Source organism: Grammomys surdaster, unplaced genomic scaffold, assembly GCF_004785775.1.
Source record: "Grammomys surdaster isolate TR1022 unplaced genomic scaffold, NIH_TR_1.0 125801, whole genome shotgun sequence".
NCBI classification, from domain to species: Eukaryota; Metazoa; Chordata; class Mammalia; order Rodentia; family Muridae; genus Grammomys; species Grammomys surdaster.
The window spans coordinates 4,010,735-4,031,520 of NW_021620632.1; the positions used below are offsets into that span (position 1 = coordinate 4,010,735).

The 20,786-nt window shown below is 38.9% G+C and overlaps 1 protein-coding gene across 1 annotated transcript in view; it reads right to left on the reverse strand.

Moving 5' to 3' along the window:
* Positions 1-20,786, reverse strand: part of Ano5 (anoctamin 5) — a 77,008-nt gene that overhangs the window by 34,089 nt on the left and 22,133 nt on the right. The window contains exons 6-9 of the mRNA XM_028789212.1: positions 15,326-15,394; positions 13,122-13,406; positions 6,975-7,088; positions 4,044-4,156 (exon numbers count right to left, since the gene is read on the reverse strand). Of these exons, the coding sequence (XP_028645045.1) occupies positions 4,044-4,156; positions 6,975-7,088; positions 13,122-13,406; positions 15,326-15,394 (581 nt within the window). The remainder of the gene's footprint in view (positions 1-4,043; positions 4,157-6,974; positions 7,089-13,121; positions 13,407-15,325; positions 15,395-20,786) is intronic.

Genomic DNA, 20,786 nt, shown 5'->3' on the forward strand with positions numbered 1-20,786 from the left:
TTTAAAAGTCTAAGGCTTAAAGTCTCTTCTCAGATTTATGCTCTCTCTTAACTGTAATCCTTTATAAAATCAAAATAAAAAAGCAGATTATATACTTCCAAAATCATAGGATATACATGACTATTTCAAAATGTCATAGTGAGGAAATACTAGACCAAAGCAACATCTACAACCAGCTGGGCAAACTTTGAGCTCTGCATCTCCATGTCTGATGTCCAACTACTTTCATCTTTGTTGACTGCAACAAACTCCTTTATCTTGGGCTGGTTCCACTCCCTGTTAGCTGTTTTCCTTTGCAGGTATACAACTGCTCTGATATTTCTAATATTTTGGGGTCTCCAAGGCAACTTCAACTTCATAGCTTCTTGTTCCAATGCCTAGGATTTTCTGGGCTCCTCCAAAGGGTTTTGGTTACTTCTCAAGCTCTGCTCTCTGTAGCACTCTAGGATCTAATTAGACTCCACTCCACTGCTGCTGCTGTACTTGGTGGTCATCCCATGGTACTGGCATTTCCAATATGCTGGAGTCTTCTGCTCCAAGTAGGCTGCACTTTGAACAATAGCCTCTCATTGGTTCTCTTCATGGTGCCAAGCCTCAACTTCATTGCATGACTTGTTCAGTCCTAGCAGCCTTCAACTGTCACTGGGGCTACACTTTCTCTAATGGCCTTCCTTGACCTCTCACAGTGACAAGTCTCAGCTGCTCTCTATGATATCTTCATGCCTTCCGTACTAATTCTACCTGGGTGACTCTTACAACTTACCAAGTCCAGCTGGAGCACAAAGTACAGCCTCAGCTATCTCTGGAACACAGAGCTTCTTTGTGCTCCGAGAAAACACTACCCAGACTTCACCTCAGTGATGCTAGCGCTTCTTTTAGTCACTATTATTTTCTTATCTCCAGCTAACCACCATCAATTGTCTCAGCAATCCTTTTTATTCTTAACTTTAAAGCCAGAGAAATGTAGCGAAAGCTGTCAAGTTCTCCTGTTTGCTGGGGCTAGAACATACCCCATCCATCTTACTCAGAGATCATCATGCCTCTCTCTCCTGAGGAATGATGGATTAAATGTGCACACCTAGACCTAGACTTTTCTTTACCTGGAACTTGCTCTGTACCAGTCTTGCCTTGAACTCAGAGATCTGCTTGACTGTCTCCTGAGATTAAAGGTATGTACCGCTACGCCTGGACCTAAGTTTTTCTTTAATTCCTTTTCACAAGATCATTACATGCATTACCACTATGCCTCAAGATCTTGATCACAGGAGTACCCTCTGTTTCTGGATTGTGGTTCATTCCAGATATAGTCAAGTTGACAATTTAGAATAACCATTACAATCCATTCCTTGTCAATTTGACACACAATTTTATCTCCTTATATCCAAATGAAAACAATAACCAGGTTATAATAAAACCTAGTATGATATAACTAACTCTTGTTCAACTGCAAATGCCTAAACAACAAGGTTCACTAGGTGGGACCTTGCCCAAGATTACCAGTCCCTTAATCTGTTTATCTCTTTGACACAGGACTTAGCTCCATTCTACTTCCTGGTGTCCCTTTAATCTTTGAACCATACATTTTGTATTTTTCCTTTCTCATTTTGCTACATCTGATCAGAATTATCTTTATAAGAGTGAACCACAGATCAGAGCCTATGCTAGGCTGTTTTGATATTTCCGTTCTCAGTGCAATTAATCTAAATCTCTTCAATTTAGCCTTAGAGCAGACTCTTCAGACAAGGGTAAAATGCAGCCATGGTCTTCACCAAAATATCACAAGAACAATTTCTAAACAACGTAATAAAACTCTTCTCCTCTGAAACTTTTTAAGCTAGGCCTCAGATTTCAAAACCTCTGCTCCAATGTCTTCCATATTCCTACTAGGATGTCTCATTAAGATCCACTTAAAGCATTCCACTTCTCTCCAAATTCAAAGTCCCAAATCCACATTCCTCCACACAAGAACATGGTCAGACCTATCAGAGAAATACTCAATTCCTGGTACCAACCTCTGTCTTAAGGTTTTATTGCTGTTGAAGAGACACCATGACCAAGGCAATTCTTAAAAATCTAAACATTTAATTGGTGCTGGCTTACAGTTTCAGAGATTTATTTTATTATCTTCCTTATGGGAAGCATGGCAGTATGCAGGCAGACATGGTGCTGGAGGAACTGAGGGTTCTACATCTTGATCTGAAGGCAGCCAGGAGAAAACAGTATTTTGCAGGTAGTCAGGATGAGGTTTTCTTCTGTACTGGGTGGAACCTGATCATAGGAGACCTCAAAGCCCACCTACATAGTGACAAACTTCCTCCAACAAAGTTACACCTCCTCCACTAAGTCCACTCCTCCTAATAATGCCACTCCCTATGTTTGTGCAATGCTCATGGAAGCCAGAAGACGACACTGGACACCCTCAGCTGAAGTTACAGGTGGTTATTCCCCGTACCCACTCAGATGTGAGTGCTAGAGACTGAACTTGTGTCCTTAAAACTAAACGTGTGTCCTCAGAAAAACAAGCAGGTACCTTTAACTGCTGAACCCAGTTTCCAATGTTGTGTTGACACAGGATCTCACAAAGTTATTATATAATATGTGACTTATTTATACAATGCCAGTTCTTAGATGTCTCATTGTTTCCAATCTTTTTATTACCAACTAAGTTTCTTTGAATACTCAAATGATGATAAAAAAATGATTCATTTTTTCCTGGTTAAACACTTGTGAACAGAAATGCTGGATCATTCAAAAAGAATGCATTTGACTTCATAAGAAACTAACAGTATACTGGGACATGCATTCCCACCAATGGTGTTTAGAATTTGAAAAGGCAGTCTGCCTTGCTTTAAGATGGCTTCTTGTGTGGCCTTTGATTTTACATTGGGTAGTAGAAGTGTGGTGCCACCTCAATGACATTGTGTTTCTGTTTCCCTGTGGATAACTATGAATGGGTTCCTCATGAAGTGCTCTCATCCATAGGTATAACTCTCTGGTGAAGTACCTGCTATACACTTTTGTCAGTTTCTCCGTTACCACATGAGTCCCTCCTATATTCTAGAAGAATGTCTTTCACTGATATGTTTATTTCACATAGTTTTTGTTGTGGTATACTATGTCTTTAATAAAATGGACTCCTTATCTTGTTTGTTGGGTCTGATCTGAGAATTTTACTCTGATATCTATTCCTCTTATGTATCTACATTTATATTTTTGGACCAGAAAGGGTCCAGATATACAACTTGCACATGGTCATCCCCTATGCCAGCTTCATTTATTCTCATAAATGCCTTTACTCACACAAATGCCTTTTCCCACATGGGCTTCTCAGGTGAAAATCAAGTCATTGTAAAAACATGTAAAAATATGAGTTTATTCATAAGCGCTCTCTCTCTCTCTCTCTCTCTCTCTCTCTCTCTCTCTCTCTCTTTCTCTCTTAAATTATAATACTCATTGGGAAACAACTTAAAATACACAAAAAGTTGTAAGAATAATTTAAAAAATCCACATGTACCCTTTGAGTCTATTATTTACTGCACATTGATGATATGTGTGTTTTTAAAAAAATGAGATCATAGAACAAAGAGCTTTACAGATCTCTTGAGATCAGCACACCAACATTCACAGGTCAGTTTCTCCTGTACTCTACCTTTTTCTGCTCTGAAGTAAGAGAAAATTGTTATAGGTACTTGAACTAAAATGTAAAGCAATCACATTGAGTTTCAAAGGAAAAGAAAGCGCCATTTCCATGTTCAAGATGACCCACACAGCATTTCAGTGCCATGACCAAGTGTATGGCATGTGTGCTAGACAAGAATTAGGCTGTTCCAGCCTAGCTAAGTGCTAGGTCCTGACACTTGCTGCATCCTTCCTCTCATAGATCACGGCAACAACTATCTGCTTCCAAATGAACAAGTAGCAGTAAAGAGAGAGGCTGTGAAACATAGTGAGTCCCAAGGGCAGTGAACATAGGAGCCTGCCGTAGACCTGTGAACAAAGACCATATGATCGATTTTAAAGGTCACAGAGCTGAATGAACTTACCGAATCAAATTAAAAGGTTGCTCCTTATAAAAGTAGGAAAATCGAGCCCAGTTCTTACAAAGGATGTACCTTTCATTCATGCGAGCAGTTTTTGATGGCTTCCAATATTGACTCTGCTCACAGTCAAGGAGATGGTAAGAGGAGAAAGCAAGAGACACCAATGATTAACAGAGGGAGGGGAGCTCTCTGGACAGGTGGTCAGTGGGCAAAGTTCATACCATCATTTACTGATAGATTTCTGATTCATTTTCCACTCACACAAAATCATTTACTACAGTTATCAAAACCACACTCAGGGTGATTTATTAAGTTGATCTAGGAAGCAAATTGCCACTTACACAGTAACTATTTAACCTATTAAAAATATGTGGACATGAAAACTGCTGAGGCAGTGTGGAGTGAGTACTCAGCTTCAAGTTTAATGCAAGTGAAAATGATGATAACGTGATAATATAATATAATCTGATATTTTATGTCATACTAATTCAAGCTTTTTGTTGTTCTCTAGGAAACATGGCTGTTGTTTGAGAAATAAAACACTAGGGTAGCATTTGGGGTTGGCATAAAACATCACTCTAAAAAACACACAAAAGAAAATTCTTCACTTTAAAATTTTCCTTCAAAACAGATGTCAAAGATTGTGAAACACTGCTGCTTCTAAAGACCACTTGGTACCACTCATTCTCAGTGAATAGCGAAGGCTATGTTGAAAGGCTGAATGTACAGATGAAAATATCTGGGGGCCAGGGCAGGTGTTGACCTTAGAAGAGGGCAATAGGTTAAGAGAATCAGTGCCCTACAGGTAAATATAAAAACAAAAATCCTCAGAGTCTTCAAAATACCACTTCTATGAAGTGTAAAAAAGGAAAAAAAAATCACCTTTGTAATGAAAGATTGGCAAAGAATGCCTAACAAAATGTGTACTAACCTATCCAGACCCTTCCATGTTATGCTCACACGGTTCTTCATCCACAGGATGAAAAATATGGACATTTTGTGGTGGAGGTATTAGAGGAGGGTAGGCAGCTTCTCCACCCTTCCGTTAAGGGGTCACATGTCAGTTGAAAGAGGGAAACTTTTATATGAAATTGGTACTGTAACCTACAGGAAACAGGTCACAGTCAACCTTGTGGAGCCATCTTAAAGTCATATTTTACAGTATTTATTGGTCTGTTCCAGTTTAATTCATGTGAAGTTTGGCTATAGGATTTAAAAATCACTTCTAATTCTAGAGATGGAAAGGATGGGGACTCAGATGGGAGGAAAGATTGGAAGGATCTCAGAGGACTTTGGGGAAGGGAAACTATAATCAGAATATAGTGTATAAAAATCTATTTTCAATAAAAAAATAGACAAAATATCACTTTAGCATTGTAACTGTCAAACCATCAGCACTCAAAATAGAGAAAAAGGTTTCTCATTTGTTCCGATAGAAATATTTGTTTCTTCTCTGCCCTGAGGGATGCATTTCTTGCAGGAAACACGTCATATACAAGTCTTTTACAGCCAGGACAGAGTGCTATTGAAACAGAAGCAATGAGATCCAAAAGATGGTCTCAATGCAGTGAATGGACATCTCCAGCTGCACGATTTCTACCACTAAGCTACAGGGAAGCTTAACCACTGAAATGGAGACATTTCTCTGGAAAGCCCTAGGGTTCCTAGCTATTTTCAGGTTTGACTAACTGGACTCAACATCCAAGCAGTCACTTCTTTGAGAAACACATAGGGCTCAATATTTTAGTACAATGAGTTATCTATCCCAAAGAAAATGTCTTTGGAATTTTGGTTGTTGGTGAAGATACTTCAAATGACTGATGTCCTAGGCACCCAGGGCACCTGTACATCTGCCACCACGTTTCTAGGGAATCTATGGCCTCTGAGCTTGGATTCATTGCTGTGTGAAAGTTAACACCCCATAAAGTGCTTTCCATGTGTTCTACATTTGGTGGATAAATGAGTGGACTTATTCTTTAAAAAGTTTACAGTCTATAAGAAAAGACATAGAAATTTCTGAGTAATATGCCACCTATTTTTTAAAATGGACCCTAAAGAAAATAGTATGTGCAAATAGAAATTGCAGTTAACAAGACTCCGTTTGTAATGTCGGCATGGCTTTTTGTCCTGGGCTTAGCAGTCAATCCACCCAAGCTGGTCCCCACTGCCCAGCCACGCTGTTGCCTCAGACAGAAGTGCAGGTTGAAAACTATGAAGTAGTCTTACATGTAGTGACTAGGTTTGCCTGTATCCCACCTTAAGATTATTGTTGCTGAAGTAGGTGAAGTCCATTTTACAGATAAAGAATGGGGGCCATGTGAGTGTATCTTTGAATTGCTTTGTAGTAATTGATTGCACTGAAGATAATTTCCTAACAATTTTATCAATGTATTTGGATCCTGTAAACCCCCACCTTTTTGTATGTTTGGCTGTCCTGGAATCAGATCCACCTGGCTATGACATATTGAAGGCTTTAAAGGTGCAAATGAAAAGGGGATTTTAAGGAAGTACATGCTAGGACATTAGAATATGCTTGTATCTGGCCTGCGTGCTAGGACAAGTTCTTTGCAAATAACCAGTCGTGTGCTAGCAGTCAAGGTGTTTTAATATGTGCACTGTTGCCTATGAGTAATTATTTTTCCATAGTCTTAAATACTTTTCCTGTGTCAGTCCCAATAAAAAACAAGACAAAAAAAGAAAGAGAAAAAAGAAAGAAGAAAAAGAAAAAAATGTCAACATGAAGAGTCCTTGAGTGTACCTTAGCCTTCTTTGCAGATTCGATATTTAGGCTGGAAATTCTCCCATCGCAAAAAAGAATTAAGTAATTCATTAGAAAATGGAAAGAAACTATCTAATTGTTCTTCTCTCCAGGGAGGCAATCTCCAACTGTGAGAGAGGAGATGGGCTCTGCATTATGGGGTCTCTGATACTCACATCATGGAGCGGGTAGGCAGATAAATAAGTGCTCGAGTTCAGCAGTCTTTCAATCCCAATCTTTTTCTTCCCTTCTTCTACTCCAAAAGGGCATCTTGACAGAATGTAGTAAACCTGCAAGGTAAGTACGCAAAGACCTTGGTGCATTAACTGTATGAGGTAATCACGCAAGGACTCAGCACACCAAACCTGAGTGTAAAGAGACCTCAGCACCTTGTGGCCTTTCATGCTTTTCCACATTTTGAAAACCGAAAGAGAACAGCATCTATTCTGAAGGGATGTGGGTTCTAATGACTGGGGAATGCTTGCATTCTTGGGTCGTGAGAAGAAATAGATTGAAGAATTATATAGAATTGTCAGGTTTTTCTTTTGTAGATTCTGACAATACCCCACTGCCTTGCTGGAGGCCATGGGTGGATCAATTATCATTTATTTTTCTTCATTTGTCTCAAATTTCATTGAGAATCTTGTGTGCCATGACCCTTTACTAAACCCAGCATTTCAAACACTATTATTAACAGTTCATTTAGAGAAATAGGGGACCAAATTGATATGTGGCCAGCCTATAATCTATATTGTTTCAGCCAATCACTCTGGTGATGTATATGTCCTTTTGTATCACATTAACTTGTTAAATTTATTAACTTAAGTTGGTTGTATATCTTCTACCACTTTCTGGTCACTTGCATCCACTTTCTCCTTGGTGTTTCCTGTGACTGTACTTTTTAATCAATCTACCCTGCTTTGCCCTCCAGCAGCTCATCAGAATGTCTACTTTTCCAGCTTGCTGAATTTGGTCCTCCTGTCAGTATGTTAGATATACTGCTCAACCATCTTCTCTCATATTTCACCTCTTGGAGACACATTGCCTACGGTGGATATTGTCTATTGTCATCATCCGGTGATATTGGATGGTCATCATCCATTCTGGTCATCTGTCTTAAGGGCACTTAATATTCAGCCTTGCTAACATGACTTGATGGTTATGAATTAATGATAAAGATTGTTTCATATGATTTGAATTATTACTTTAGGAAATAGTCACCAAGATAAGAACTCTGCCTCAGGCATTAACAAAGTGGAAAATTTAATCTAACATATATTGAGATACACAGTATGGTAGTAGCAAGTTATACATAATATTGTCAAAGAAATCTGGACTTAACTATATTGTGGAGGGCAGGCAGCCAGTCCAATGGGAAGGGAATCTAGAAAGATGTGTACCCATTGGCAAAGGCAGAGAGGACTGTTATCTTGTAGGGAGAGGGAATACATGTCCAGGGAGTTTCTATGCTAATAAGGGGCTGCCACTCATGCTTTTGTTCACTGGGGATAAGGGTAACCTGTGGTCAGATTCCTGTGAGGGACAGAGAAGCACAATCAGGTAGGTAGAGTTAACCATTGAGGGTTTTGTTCTGATGGGTGAAATAGTTCTGCTAACGATTTGTGTGGCAAACCAGGAATGTGTAAGGAGCATGCTGACACATTCCTATAAAGTCACAACAAAGTGAGAAACGTGAGCATGAGTGCACAGGTCCAAAAGAACTGAACTGTCTCTCATGCCATAAAGGAATCTGTTACCGTACTTTTCTTTTTTGAGGACATTCTTTAGGAAACTGTGCACTTACACATTTCTTCTCCTTTGAGAGGAACAGAAGTCTAACCACAGCCCGAATGAGCCTCTTGTAACTGTTGGACACTGGGGTGTTCAATATTTTTGGCCCCATCCCTGATAAGTATAGGAAGATGGCAATGGATAAACTGAGCTGAGCAGCTAGAGGACTGGGTAGTTTCATAGCTATCACTTAAGATGGTGCTAGAGAGTCAAAGTGAGGTGTTTAAGACTGGATATCTTAGGTCAAATGAGGGAGAATGGTATCTGCAGAAGCATATCCCAGGAGAAGTACAAGAGGACATGGGGGGGAGGCACTTTGCAAATTATAGAGCTTGTGAAGCTAAACTCTGAACATTGATACAGAACTAGACAAACCTGTCAGAAAAACAAGAGTCCATAAGCAATTATGGTTTGACTGCCTGATAGGCATTATCACAAAAGACTGTCCAACAGGCCACTATACCCTTATGCAGAAAGTACTTCCACAATAACATCTGCTTCAGACTGATGCCAATTTTTTTTAATAATTATAGTGAGTGACTATTGTTTCAAATATATATATATACTCACCCTGATTTTCATTCTCACCTTTATTTTAATCTCTGAATATGCCCATAGATTACTATGGTATGTGTACTACAGACGTATTGCTCTGCTAGTGTGCATGTGTATATGAATATGTAAACACACACACTTTGGAGAAATTTTATTTTTTTAAGTTGACAAATATACTTGAGTTATGAGCACAGCTTCACTGGGAAGCAGAAAGTTGGCTGTTGCCGATAATTGCTACAAGTTGGTGGACAACATGTTTGAGAAAGAATAGATTTCTTTCCTTTACCTTGGACAAAAGTTAACTCCAGGTGGAAATCCTCTGTATGGAAAGGAAAACAGAACAAGCCTCTGTCTCTTACTCAGTATTTAACACACTGGGACTGTCTGGGAACTTAGTCTGTTGGGACTCCTGGAGCCCAGCCTGGCGCTTGTTCCCTAAAGTCCCTGGTGGTCATGTTTGGTCCTCATAGATATTTAGACCTATCTTCAGGCTTCACTTCTAATTCTGGCCCACCTGCTGTTTATACTTCAACCGCAGTTACTTTCCCCACTGAAGTCCTGTGCCCTCCAAGTCATTCATTCATATTGGAATCAACTCCTTGGTAGCTCTTGATCTCCTCCAATGAGTTGTGGATATTTTAATGAAATCTAGGATCATGAATCATCTCCAGAAGATTTCAGTTCACCGTAACAATCACTATCTTTCTCAGCTGTAGCCATATAAAATACATTTGCTGTATAAAAGAACCTAGCAGCATGAAAACAAGCCATCATATGATTCTCTATCTGAGCTCCAGGGCAACTGTCTGTCTTGTTATTGAGAGGCAAAAAGAGAAATTGTTTTCCTGAGAAGTGGATTTCATCCATGGGCTAAAACATCCAGTCCAAGACAGATGTGCCATCACCCAGACTTTGTTGTTCTGTTTCTAGAGCACAAAGACAGATGCTCTAGTACAGTCATGGAGTGCACTGGAATGTTCAGAATGGCATGGGAGTGTGGAGTTCAGTTTAAACTTATCAACTGCCAGAGTCTCTACACAAACAGCCATCCAGTCCTTTGGTGAGTCTGGAGCGAGCCTCTACACTCCTACAGTCAAGTCCTAGAGGACACTTTCTGACATTAAGCTGCTCCATCTGCACTGAGAATCTGCTAAGAGCATGATCACCTTCATGTGTCCTGTCACCCAGATCTTCTGGAAATCAAGCTGTAGCTCCAACATGAGCAGAGTGTACAGAAGGCACCTTCTTTCTTTAAACCTCAAGACCCCATCTTCACAGGCTTCAAGCTTTTCTGCAGGAGCTTCTTCACACTGCTCTGGGTTCCTAGATTGAGGAAAGGGTCTAACTCTTTTAGGTTTTGATGCAAGGGAATGTTTGCTTAAAGATTTGATCGTATATCCAGACAGCAAAATGTTCAGCAACAAGGCTGAAAGAATAGCTTATTGTATGTATGTCAACTTAAATACACTTTCATTTTCTGTAAGAATAATTTCCTGGCATTGAGAATTTGACTGACTGGTTCAAGTGGCCTAGTTTCTGGCCATCTTCAGCACCTCACATACCTTTCTTATTAAGCTTTCTCACTTCTGGCTTTTGATTCATATTTGAGGGACTTTGATTGATCACACAGAAGCTACTATGACCATTGTATGCCTTGGCCAATTCTCATGGTGTTTTTGTTTCAGGGAAGTGCCAGAGAGATAGGAGAAGTGCTAGTTAAGGGTCAAAATATATCTAGTATTCTCTCCTTCCTCTTTTTGGGTGTAATTATTGTTTTAAAGATTTATTTATTTGTTTATATATTTATTTTTGAGATAGGACCTTAACTCGATTGCTCAGACTTGCCTGGGACTCCCTGTACAGTCCAGGTTGGTCTAGAACGCATGATAACCTTCCTTCCTGCTGTAGCCTTTGAAAGGCCAGAACCTCAAGTGTGAACCACGAGGGCCAGCAAGTTCACTATCTTACAGAGGTCTATTTGTGAAGTCTGTAAAAGATTCTAACAGTCACATTAAAGATACATAGAGATACAAAGGAAGTGTCAACAGCTGGAAAAATGTTGTCTATAGAGCTCCTCTACAGACAGAGTTCCACCAATATTCAGGAAACATGGCACCTGTGAATCACAGCCAACTGACACATACCTGTAGGTCAGCAATGGAATGTGTCCACTACAGACGAACAGGAATCTGGTGCTCTTCCTTTGAGTGTGCTTTGAGAACCAGCTCTGTCCTTGTAGTGAGCCTTATGACCAAAGTGAAACAAAATTTCTCATCTGTTTCTCTCTCAATGCAGATTCATTAATCAAATATTCTTTTTAAAATTCAGGATGACGGTGTAAGTTTTTCTACCCATACAGGTGGCTAAATCTGGTTCCATTCATGTTAAAAACTCTGTCCTATTCCTACTATAATGGTGTGTGTATACATAGATGTCATGCAAAAATTCTAGATTGGACATTATATAAATGTATCACATGTTTACATATATAGATTCATGCTGTGAGGTTTGGAGTGGGTGGTGTTTGGGAAGAAGCTTCAAAGTATCAGAGCCTATCCTAGTAAGAGGCTTTTGTAATTTCATTGAGACCATACACAGACTAAAATGTTCTGGATGGGACTGGAAGGAAAGGACTCTTTCTATATCAGTCTTCTAAACAGTGAACATGATTTTACACCTTAGAAAACACACTGGCAAGATTTACAATGTGACAGAGAAACCAATGGATGAGATGAAGGGATACTAGTGACCCCATGCTGACCAACCTCCTGGTACATCTTAGAGACCATTGTTTTTTGGAAGGTAGGATGAAGGCCAAATCCAGGGCTTTGTATGTGATAGGCTGGCACTCTGTCAATGGGCAGCAGTCTCAGCTCTTGTCAGCACAGGACAGTAGCAAGATCTCTGGTTCCAGAGAAGTTATGTTATTTAGGAAACACCAGCATCACAGCTTGAAAACAGGCTTTCTGATTCAATGGTGAGTCTCTTATTCTCTGAAAGGTGTTGATCTGTTATATTGGTATTTATCATTTAATCCTAGAGGGAAGGTAAAACATTTTTTTCTTATTTTTGTGCCAAAATTCTAGAAGCAACATTTTGTTTGCTATCTTTGTGAATTTAGATTAAAAAAAATATTGGTTTAAGAACTAGGAAGTCGGATGAGTCATCTCTTCTAACTTACAAAGGGATAATGCATGGAGAACATGTCTGTAGTGGTTGGAAAGCAGAAGGTGAAATTAATAACACACGAAGGATTCAAAGCACAAGAGCAATATGGGATCAGATGAATTTCGTCTGAAATCAGATGACTAATGATAAGGACAGCTAATTCTGACTGACCATTTGCTGGGTGTTAAGAGCCATTTAAAGCTTTCTAAGCTTTCTACAGATTAAATTACCTGAATTCTCAGGGTAACCTAAGAAATATATCTTTTCTTCCAACCTAACACAAGGAAACAAGAGCTTGTGGTGTTTTCGGTCAACATTTTACAAATCCTAGGTAGAGAAGAAATAGATTGACAGGGCTGAAGATGATTTTAATTGGGGAGACAATGTCTGAAGTTCCTTGAAGTCTATCTACATTTAAAGAAAACAAAATTCTCAAACATAATTAAAGTGATCAATATTCTCTGACTTTAAACTTATAAAACCCAATTTTAAGATCTTGAAATCAACTTACTATGGTGATACAAAATCCAAATCTTTGTGCTTTGTCAGTGACAGGTTGTTGAAAGATTACATAATGCCTCTTGCACTATTGTTTTTAAGATTAGCAACCTGTTCATAAACAAACAAGTAGAGAGCTTAACAGGTTAAAGGTGGCCCTAACAAGCTTTCAGCCCAGAAAGGTGCTATCAGATAATTATATTATACCTAGGAAGACCCCAAATGCTTAGCATCGAGTGTGTACAAGCACAAAAGGCCAGAGTCATACCCACCATACAAGGAGAGGGGTGACCATGGCCTTCACTACTTACAATTCTGTTCCTTGTTGAGGATGGAAAGAAAGTGGCTTCGTCTTCGATGAGGAAGAGTTCCTGACGGTGTCTGCTGAACTGCGCAGTGAAATACTCAGGGTTAGGATACTTCACAGCTGATGGAAGCTTCACAGGCCCAAGCATGTAAGACAGGGGTGGGTGCTTTGGCCGAGGGATGTCACTCAACTTAATAGGCATCTTGATTCCCAGCACTTCAGCATAAGTGACCAGGACTTCCCACGGGGCATGGATCTTCACAAAATAGGTTTTCCCATCTTCAGAGTTCTGCATAAAAAGAGACAGAGTCAAAGAAAACTAATGTTTAAAGAAGGCAAATCTCATAAAATCTCAGAAATGGAAATAAATTTTAGCAAATCTCATGGAATCTCAAAAATGAAAATAAAATTTTGATTTACTCAATTTTAAGCAAAGTCTCTCTAGAAAATGTGATAACTCTAAGATGTTTATGAATGTGTACTGTGGTGGTTTGAAGGAAAATGGCCTCTACAGCTCATGTGTTTGAGTGCTTGGTCCCTAGTGGAACTATTTGGGAAGGATTAAGAGTTGTGGTGTTTTGGAGGAGGTATGTTGCTAGGGGAGAGCTTTGAAGTTTCAAAAGCCCACTCTAGGACCAGTGTCTCGCTCTCTGCTTTCCACATGTGATCTCACAGCTATTCTTTCCTTCATGCCTTGCTCCTCCACCATATATTCTTACCATCTGAAATCATAGGCCCCAAAGAAACTTCTTTTCATAAGTTGTTTTCACTATGGTGTCTTATCACAGCAGAAGAAAAGAAAGTAAGACATGCACTAACATAGAAAAAACATATATATATACACATATATATATATGTATATGTATATGTATATGTATATGTATATATATATTAGATATACAATGTATAATATAAAATATTATAAATATATAAAATATATTATATTATATACGTGTTTATATATGCGTGTCACAGGGAGAGTCACAGATACACATGGAGACCAAGAAAGAATTTTGTTTTCAGGCTGTACTATCACAAATATTCTAAATGTTATCTAAAATATACTTCAGTGTGATTGCTCACTCAGCACTAGATGGAATCCCAGCTACATATATAATTCTAGACACTATACTAATTTTAAGTGAGCTTGAGCTTGGAATTTTGTTCAGATAATTATATGAAGTTATTAATATATATTATATCATATCATATTATATCATATTTTATTATATTCATGCAGCTAGCTGTTTCCCAGTCTTCTTTGTTACTGTATAGAGACCACATGAAGGTCCACTACATAGGAAAATAAGTTACAGATTGCGTTGTGCTGCACATATTTATTGGTTCAGTAAAAACCAATGAGAAAGAAGAATTTGAAGATAAAATCAAAGCTAGGGTTTATTAGAAGAGCCAAATAGGATGTGATCTTGAGTAGAGCTTTAACCACATATTTGAAGGTAATTACAGAATAACAGTAAATAAATATGAATGAAGTTAAATAATAAGAGAATGCAAACTACTTCTGAAAAGAGTATCATGGGTTAAATAGTGGGCTGTCTTGCAAAATAGCCAGGTAGCTAGCTGTTCAGTGTACAATGTGACAGGCAGCTTCAAGGTAAGACAGCTATGTAATCAAGGAGCTTCTCCTTCTGTACCCTGAGTAGAAAGCATGTGGTTCATATGTGCGTGTGCATGTACACATGTATCTGGTGTTACATATGTAGTGTGTTCCTGGGGGTGGCAATCTTGATGCAGTTCCATAGAAACCAACCACCTTGTTCTTTGTTTCTTTTGAAACAGAGTCTTTCACTAGTATCTAAGACCATCAATTAGGGTTGGCTTGATGGACATCATGTCCCAAGGACCCACTTGTTTCCCAATGTTAGGGTTATAAGTGGATATTACCACATCCAGACTTTATATGGTTTGGGGTGAAACTTGGATCTTCATGCTTGTATGCTAAGCACTTTACAGACTTGCCATTTTCCCATTCCCCATGTTCCTCCAAGTTTGAAAGATATTTTGCTGGTGCATCACCTCACTGAATACTGACCTGGGAAAACACAGGTCTTCTTGTCTCCATGTATATCTCTGTAGCCAAAAGATTAATGTAATGCTCCAACCTCAACATTCAGCCAGCCAAGTACACAAATAGGAGAAAAGCCTACTTAAAATAAGATCCTTGCACAATTTATCAACTATAGTTACCATCTTGTCTTCTATTTCCAAGTCAAGACCTGTTTTTCTGAGATTTTGTTCAAATTTTCGTCTTCTTTCCTGCAGCAAAAACAAATGAAGAGGGTGACGTAGGTGTTCTGTGTCAGTGGAAAGTGCCAGCCTAGCCCTCTGTGTTAGTTGGTGATGTAGGCCTAGCCCTTTGTGTTTGCTGATAGTGCTAGGGCAACCTGTTAGAGCATAGTGCCAGTCCAACATTATGTTAGCTGACATGCCTGGCTTACCTTGGTTATGGTTTACTAAGGGCTAGGCAGAGTAAGGATATATTGCTGTGCTTCTAGAGGGTTATAGGACCTTCTATGGTTGTATATAAAAGTACCCTACAAAACATCCCTACTTCAGGCCATGTACTGCTTTTGACCTATAGCATAACTGACAAAACTATGGAAATCTAAAATAGGAACAGATTCTAAGACACAGCATGTATTTGTAGTTCAGTAAACGTTCAGTTTTACTGAATGATTTAAAAGTATGAGATGCCCTTGTGGACAGACAGACAGACAGACACACACACACACACACACACAGAGAAAGAGAGAGAGAGAGAATGAGAGAGAGAGAGAATCTAGCTAGAAATATTCAATATTACAAAGACAGGCAATCCTCAAAAAAGCATTAATTATAATGCTGCCACAGATCAGAACCTCATCACAGCTTGTGCTGTTGAATAGCAAGAGGGCTTTCACTCAAAGAAAGGTTAAGACTCAATACAAGTTATGGCCTGCAAATAATAATTACTGTAGGATTGAGACAAAGGACTGATGAGTAAACTTTCTTCCAGCTGCCATTATAATTAAAACGTGAACACTTTCAGGAGGTCTGAACTATGAAAGGCTTCAGTAAGCTGTTCTTAGTCATTTATGATTAATAGGTACCTTTCCATCGAGGTTCTGGCAAACTTAATAATGAACAACTTTAGTATGTCTGTAGTGACATTTTTGAGAATTCTGGAGTTATAGGTATTTTTTTAGACACAGAAATATTGTAAGAACATGTTTTTTGTTTTAATCACACGTGAAAAGGTGCAGGGTTACTTCAGGTTGTCCACAGCAGCTGACTATGTTTTGCCTCGTGCTCTAGAAAAAGCATGGTTTTGCCAGTTGCAGATAATTTCTGTAATTGGAATTCTGGGAACTTTTCAGAGGGTACATAAATTCAAGAGCCCTGAGAGGCAGGGTGGATGGTTGTTGGTTGTTTGGAAAGGTTGTGGTTTGTTAGTAGCCATGGTCAAAGAAGAAACAAAAGAAATTATACAGGTCTCTTTCTCTCTCTCTCTCTCTCTCTCTCTCTCTCTCTCTCTCTCTCTCTCTCCTTTCTTCTCTATCATTGTTTCTCTCCTACCCAGTGATAGAGGGTAAAACTAGGGGGATAAAGGATAGGAAATAAAAAGAATCCATAAAGGAGAAAAGGCCAATCACTATTCCTTTCCACGTCCAGTATTAATATAAAAGCGTCTATGATTGTGAAATCCCTCCCCTCAGCCATCTTTAACTACATTTCTACAATATAAGATATCTTTCAAATTTCTTAAAAAAAAAGTAAGAATGGAGGATAATTTAAAATGCTGTGTCCAGCACCAACAGAATGAATTAATCTTTAGCAGTAAAACATGAGGTTTTGTAAGTTGAAGAATCATAAATCCCCAGAGTTCTACAGAACTGATGGCAGAGCTAAGAATGAATGGCAAACCATAAAGCATTATTTTAAACATTAATGGTTTTGTAATTAATGAAAATTTCTTAGATTTGTTAAAATATTTTCTTTATTTTTATTTTATGTTTATGAATGTCTTGCCTGCATGTGTGTCTGTACATCATATGTGTGCAGTGCCATTTGATCTCTGGGAGCTGGAATTATGGACAATCATGAGCCACCATGTGTGCACTGGAAATCAAACTGAGGGTCTCTGAAAGAACAGCCAGTGCTCTTAACTACTGGGCCACCTCTCCACTTGTTTCTTTATTTTTTTCATAAAACTCATGGGTTTCAAGAAATCTGTAATTCAGTATTTCCAACCTATCGATCCAAATCTCCTTACTTTGCACCAAGTTGCATAAGAACAAAAGAATATGATTGAACCTGAACTCTTTGATTCTAGGAATGTTCTTACTCAAGTAAAAATGAAGAAAACAACACCAAGCCCCTGTACTTCCACAATCAATACATTTATTATAAGCATGGTGTAAACGTTAAAGTTTTTCTTTTCATATTTTAAAATATATCAATAATTTTTATCAGTTATTCATTCATGTAATTATGAACTCGTATAATTGTAAAATTAATGCAATATTGAAAGAAGCATTAAGATTCATTGTCTTATAGTTAATGATAAGAGTATTTCAGTCAATCTATTAGGTTTCTTTTTGCAAAGTTAGGATTTAATGAGTAATAAAAGATGTACGTGTATGTGCTGGACTTAGGCCCCCTACAAATTTGTAGGAGAGGTGTAACTTGATCTTCATGTGTTAACAACTAGATCTGGGGCTGTCTCTGTTGCCTGCCTTTGTATGGAATCCCTTAGTGGGGCTGTCTTGTCTGGCCTCAGTGGAAGAGGACATGGTTAGTCTTGATACAACTTGATATGTCAGTATGGGTTGGTACCCATAGGGTGGGGTAGCTCAAGGAATGGTATGTGAGGATGGGATTGGAATGAAAGGGGGGAAGTGGGGCTGAGATTGGAATGGAAAGTGGATAAATAAATTTAAAAAATGAAACTGAAAATCAGAGATGCACAAGGGTAGTCATTCACATGAGAAAGAAAGTGTGTGACAAATAGAATAGAAGTTTTAGGTGAGAAAAAAAAACCTTAGTTGTGAAGGAGTTCCTTTGCATAAATCTTTAAAATAATCCATGAATGATAGTGTGAGTCCAGTTTCCATGTAACTGACTTTCTATAGATATGTGTGGAGAGGTATTTTATAACATATGTTACACTTTTTTTTTTTTAATATGTTGTATATTTGTTTGGATATGTAAGTGCAGTGCTTTGCAGGCCTGCAGAGGGCAGCAATGCTCTAGAACTGGAGGGACAGACAGTTGTGAGCTGAGTCACCTGTGCTGAACTGTAGCACACGTTCTCAGTTACTCAATCCAACATTATTCTTTTTTATAATTGTTAGAACTTATGGTGAATAACTATGGATGGAGTACATTTAAAGATGAGTCGGGCTTTGGGGGGCAGTTTAATGAGTAACTCATGTTTTAGACGTTGATAAAGGTCGCACAGAGATGTGGATCCTCACTGAGTAATGTACTCTTGCAGAGAATCACGGATTAGGAAGGAAGGTTGCTGATTTAAAACTGTGAAACGAAACATTGCCATCAAAGACAATGATGATGATGATGATGTTGATGTTGATGATGATGATGATGATGATGAGGAGGAGGAGGAGGAGGAGGTTGTGAGCTGTGTCCCATGTCAATGTCATTCCAAGGGACATAGGAGAAAGACAGACTGATAAATAAAAAGAAGCTAGTGAAGGAGTAGAATATTCCCAAGGATACAGAGCCCCAGAAACAAAGCGAAGATAAAGCAAGCACAGTGGAGAAGGAACTGTGATGACTACTCTTGGTTGTTAATTTGACTAAACTGGAATGAATTACAATCCAGAAATGTAGGGCACACCAGTCAGGCAGGGTTTTTTAATTAATTAATTAATTAATTAATTAATTAATTAATTGCTGTTGTTTTTCACTTGGTTTGAAGTGAGTGAATCCAGTTCTAGTATAGACCTTTGAGGTAGGAAGACACCCACCTTTGATACCACTGCTGAGGCAGAAAGACGCATGTCTTTAATTTGGATCTTGAGGTGGGTAGACATACCTTTAATCTGGGCTGCACCTTCTGCTAGCAGCCTATATAAGGACATAGAAGAAGGATGCTTTTGCTTTTTGCTTGCTTGCTCTGGCCTGGCTAGCAAGTCCATTTCCTCACTGGCATTAGAGCCTATTTCTTCTAAATTCCAGTGTCCACTTAAAACCACCTGAAACATCTAGACTTGTGGAGTTGAACAACTTCTGAATTCTTGTACTTTCCTTTCATAGACTGACATTGTTGAGTTGAGAAGGCTAAGCTGACCCCATGACAGGCTTCAAATTGGCAGTTCAAGAGACTATGCCTAAGAACTGGGCAAGTCCAGGCAAGCCCAAATAAGTCAGTTATAAGAAAACAACAACAACAACAAAGAAAGAGAAAGAAAAAAAAACAGGCTCAGGCAGCTAGTCAGAAACTTCCCTGTTTTCAAAAGCTGCCCCACCAAGTGGCCTGAGGCAAGGATAATGGGTCAGCAGCAATTTCCAGACTTCCTCAACAATAGTTTCCAGGCTTTCCCAGCAATAGTTTCCAGTCTCTATGCCCCAATAATGGTTCTGGAATGTCTCTAGAGAAGGACTCAACAGATTAAAATAGAGGTCACCTACCCCAGAATTCCCCTGATGTGCTTTAAATCAGGCCTGTGAGCTCAATTCTAGGTCTCTCTATCTTGGTAATGAGAGACCCTACCACACTGGACTTCTGTAGAATAAAACAGTCTTTGCATTTACAAACTATTTGAGTGTGGGGTATCATTCTTCAGTGAATCATGGACCCTTACAGAGTTATTTGGACCATAGACTATAAGTGATTCTAATAAATCCCTTTTCTTTGTCTATAGAAAAATAGATTCATTCTATAAGTCTGCTACTCTAGAGAATCCTGACTAATACATTAGTCCAGCAAGACAAGAACTGAGATATGGCTATCGCTTTGTATATGGAGATGAACACTGTGGTTGGGGTGCATGGACCTTTGAGGGTAGCACACAAAGAGTTGGTTCTAATTAAACTGGTTTTTGGCAAAAAAAAAAGTCTAATTTCGAGGAAATGGACATGTAATCAATCACATAAAGAAAATTAGAAAGCAACCACATTGTGATTTTTATACTGCTTGAAAGGTTTTGCTCGGGTACATAAGCTGTGAGAGAAAAGATAAAGTTGTTGAAGCCTTACTTTGTCTACCAAATGTGTGTGAGTGTGTGCCTGCTTTATATTAGTCAGTGACACCACATCTCCTCCTTGGATGGCTGAACTCACTGTCAGAGTTGGCCTCTGGCAGAAAATGTAGTATATACATAAGGGGGAAGAATACAATTATGTTGTTTGCATAAAAATAACCGAATATTAGTGCATTAAAGGGAAAAGCCAGACTAACGAGTATTGCCTGTGGAGTTGGGCAGGCTGTGAATGTAAAGGGGGAAACATTAAAGACGTACAAGATGAACAGAGAAGGAAGCATGACTGAAACAGGTTATAGGCATGTTTGAGAATGCCACAGTTCCCATAACTAACACATGCTAACGAAAATGTTTACTGAGGAAGGAGACAGGGAAGTAAGGGACAGATGGAAGGAGGAAGGAGGGAGGGAGAGAGGGAGGGAGGGAGAAAGGAAGGGAGAGAG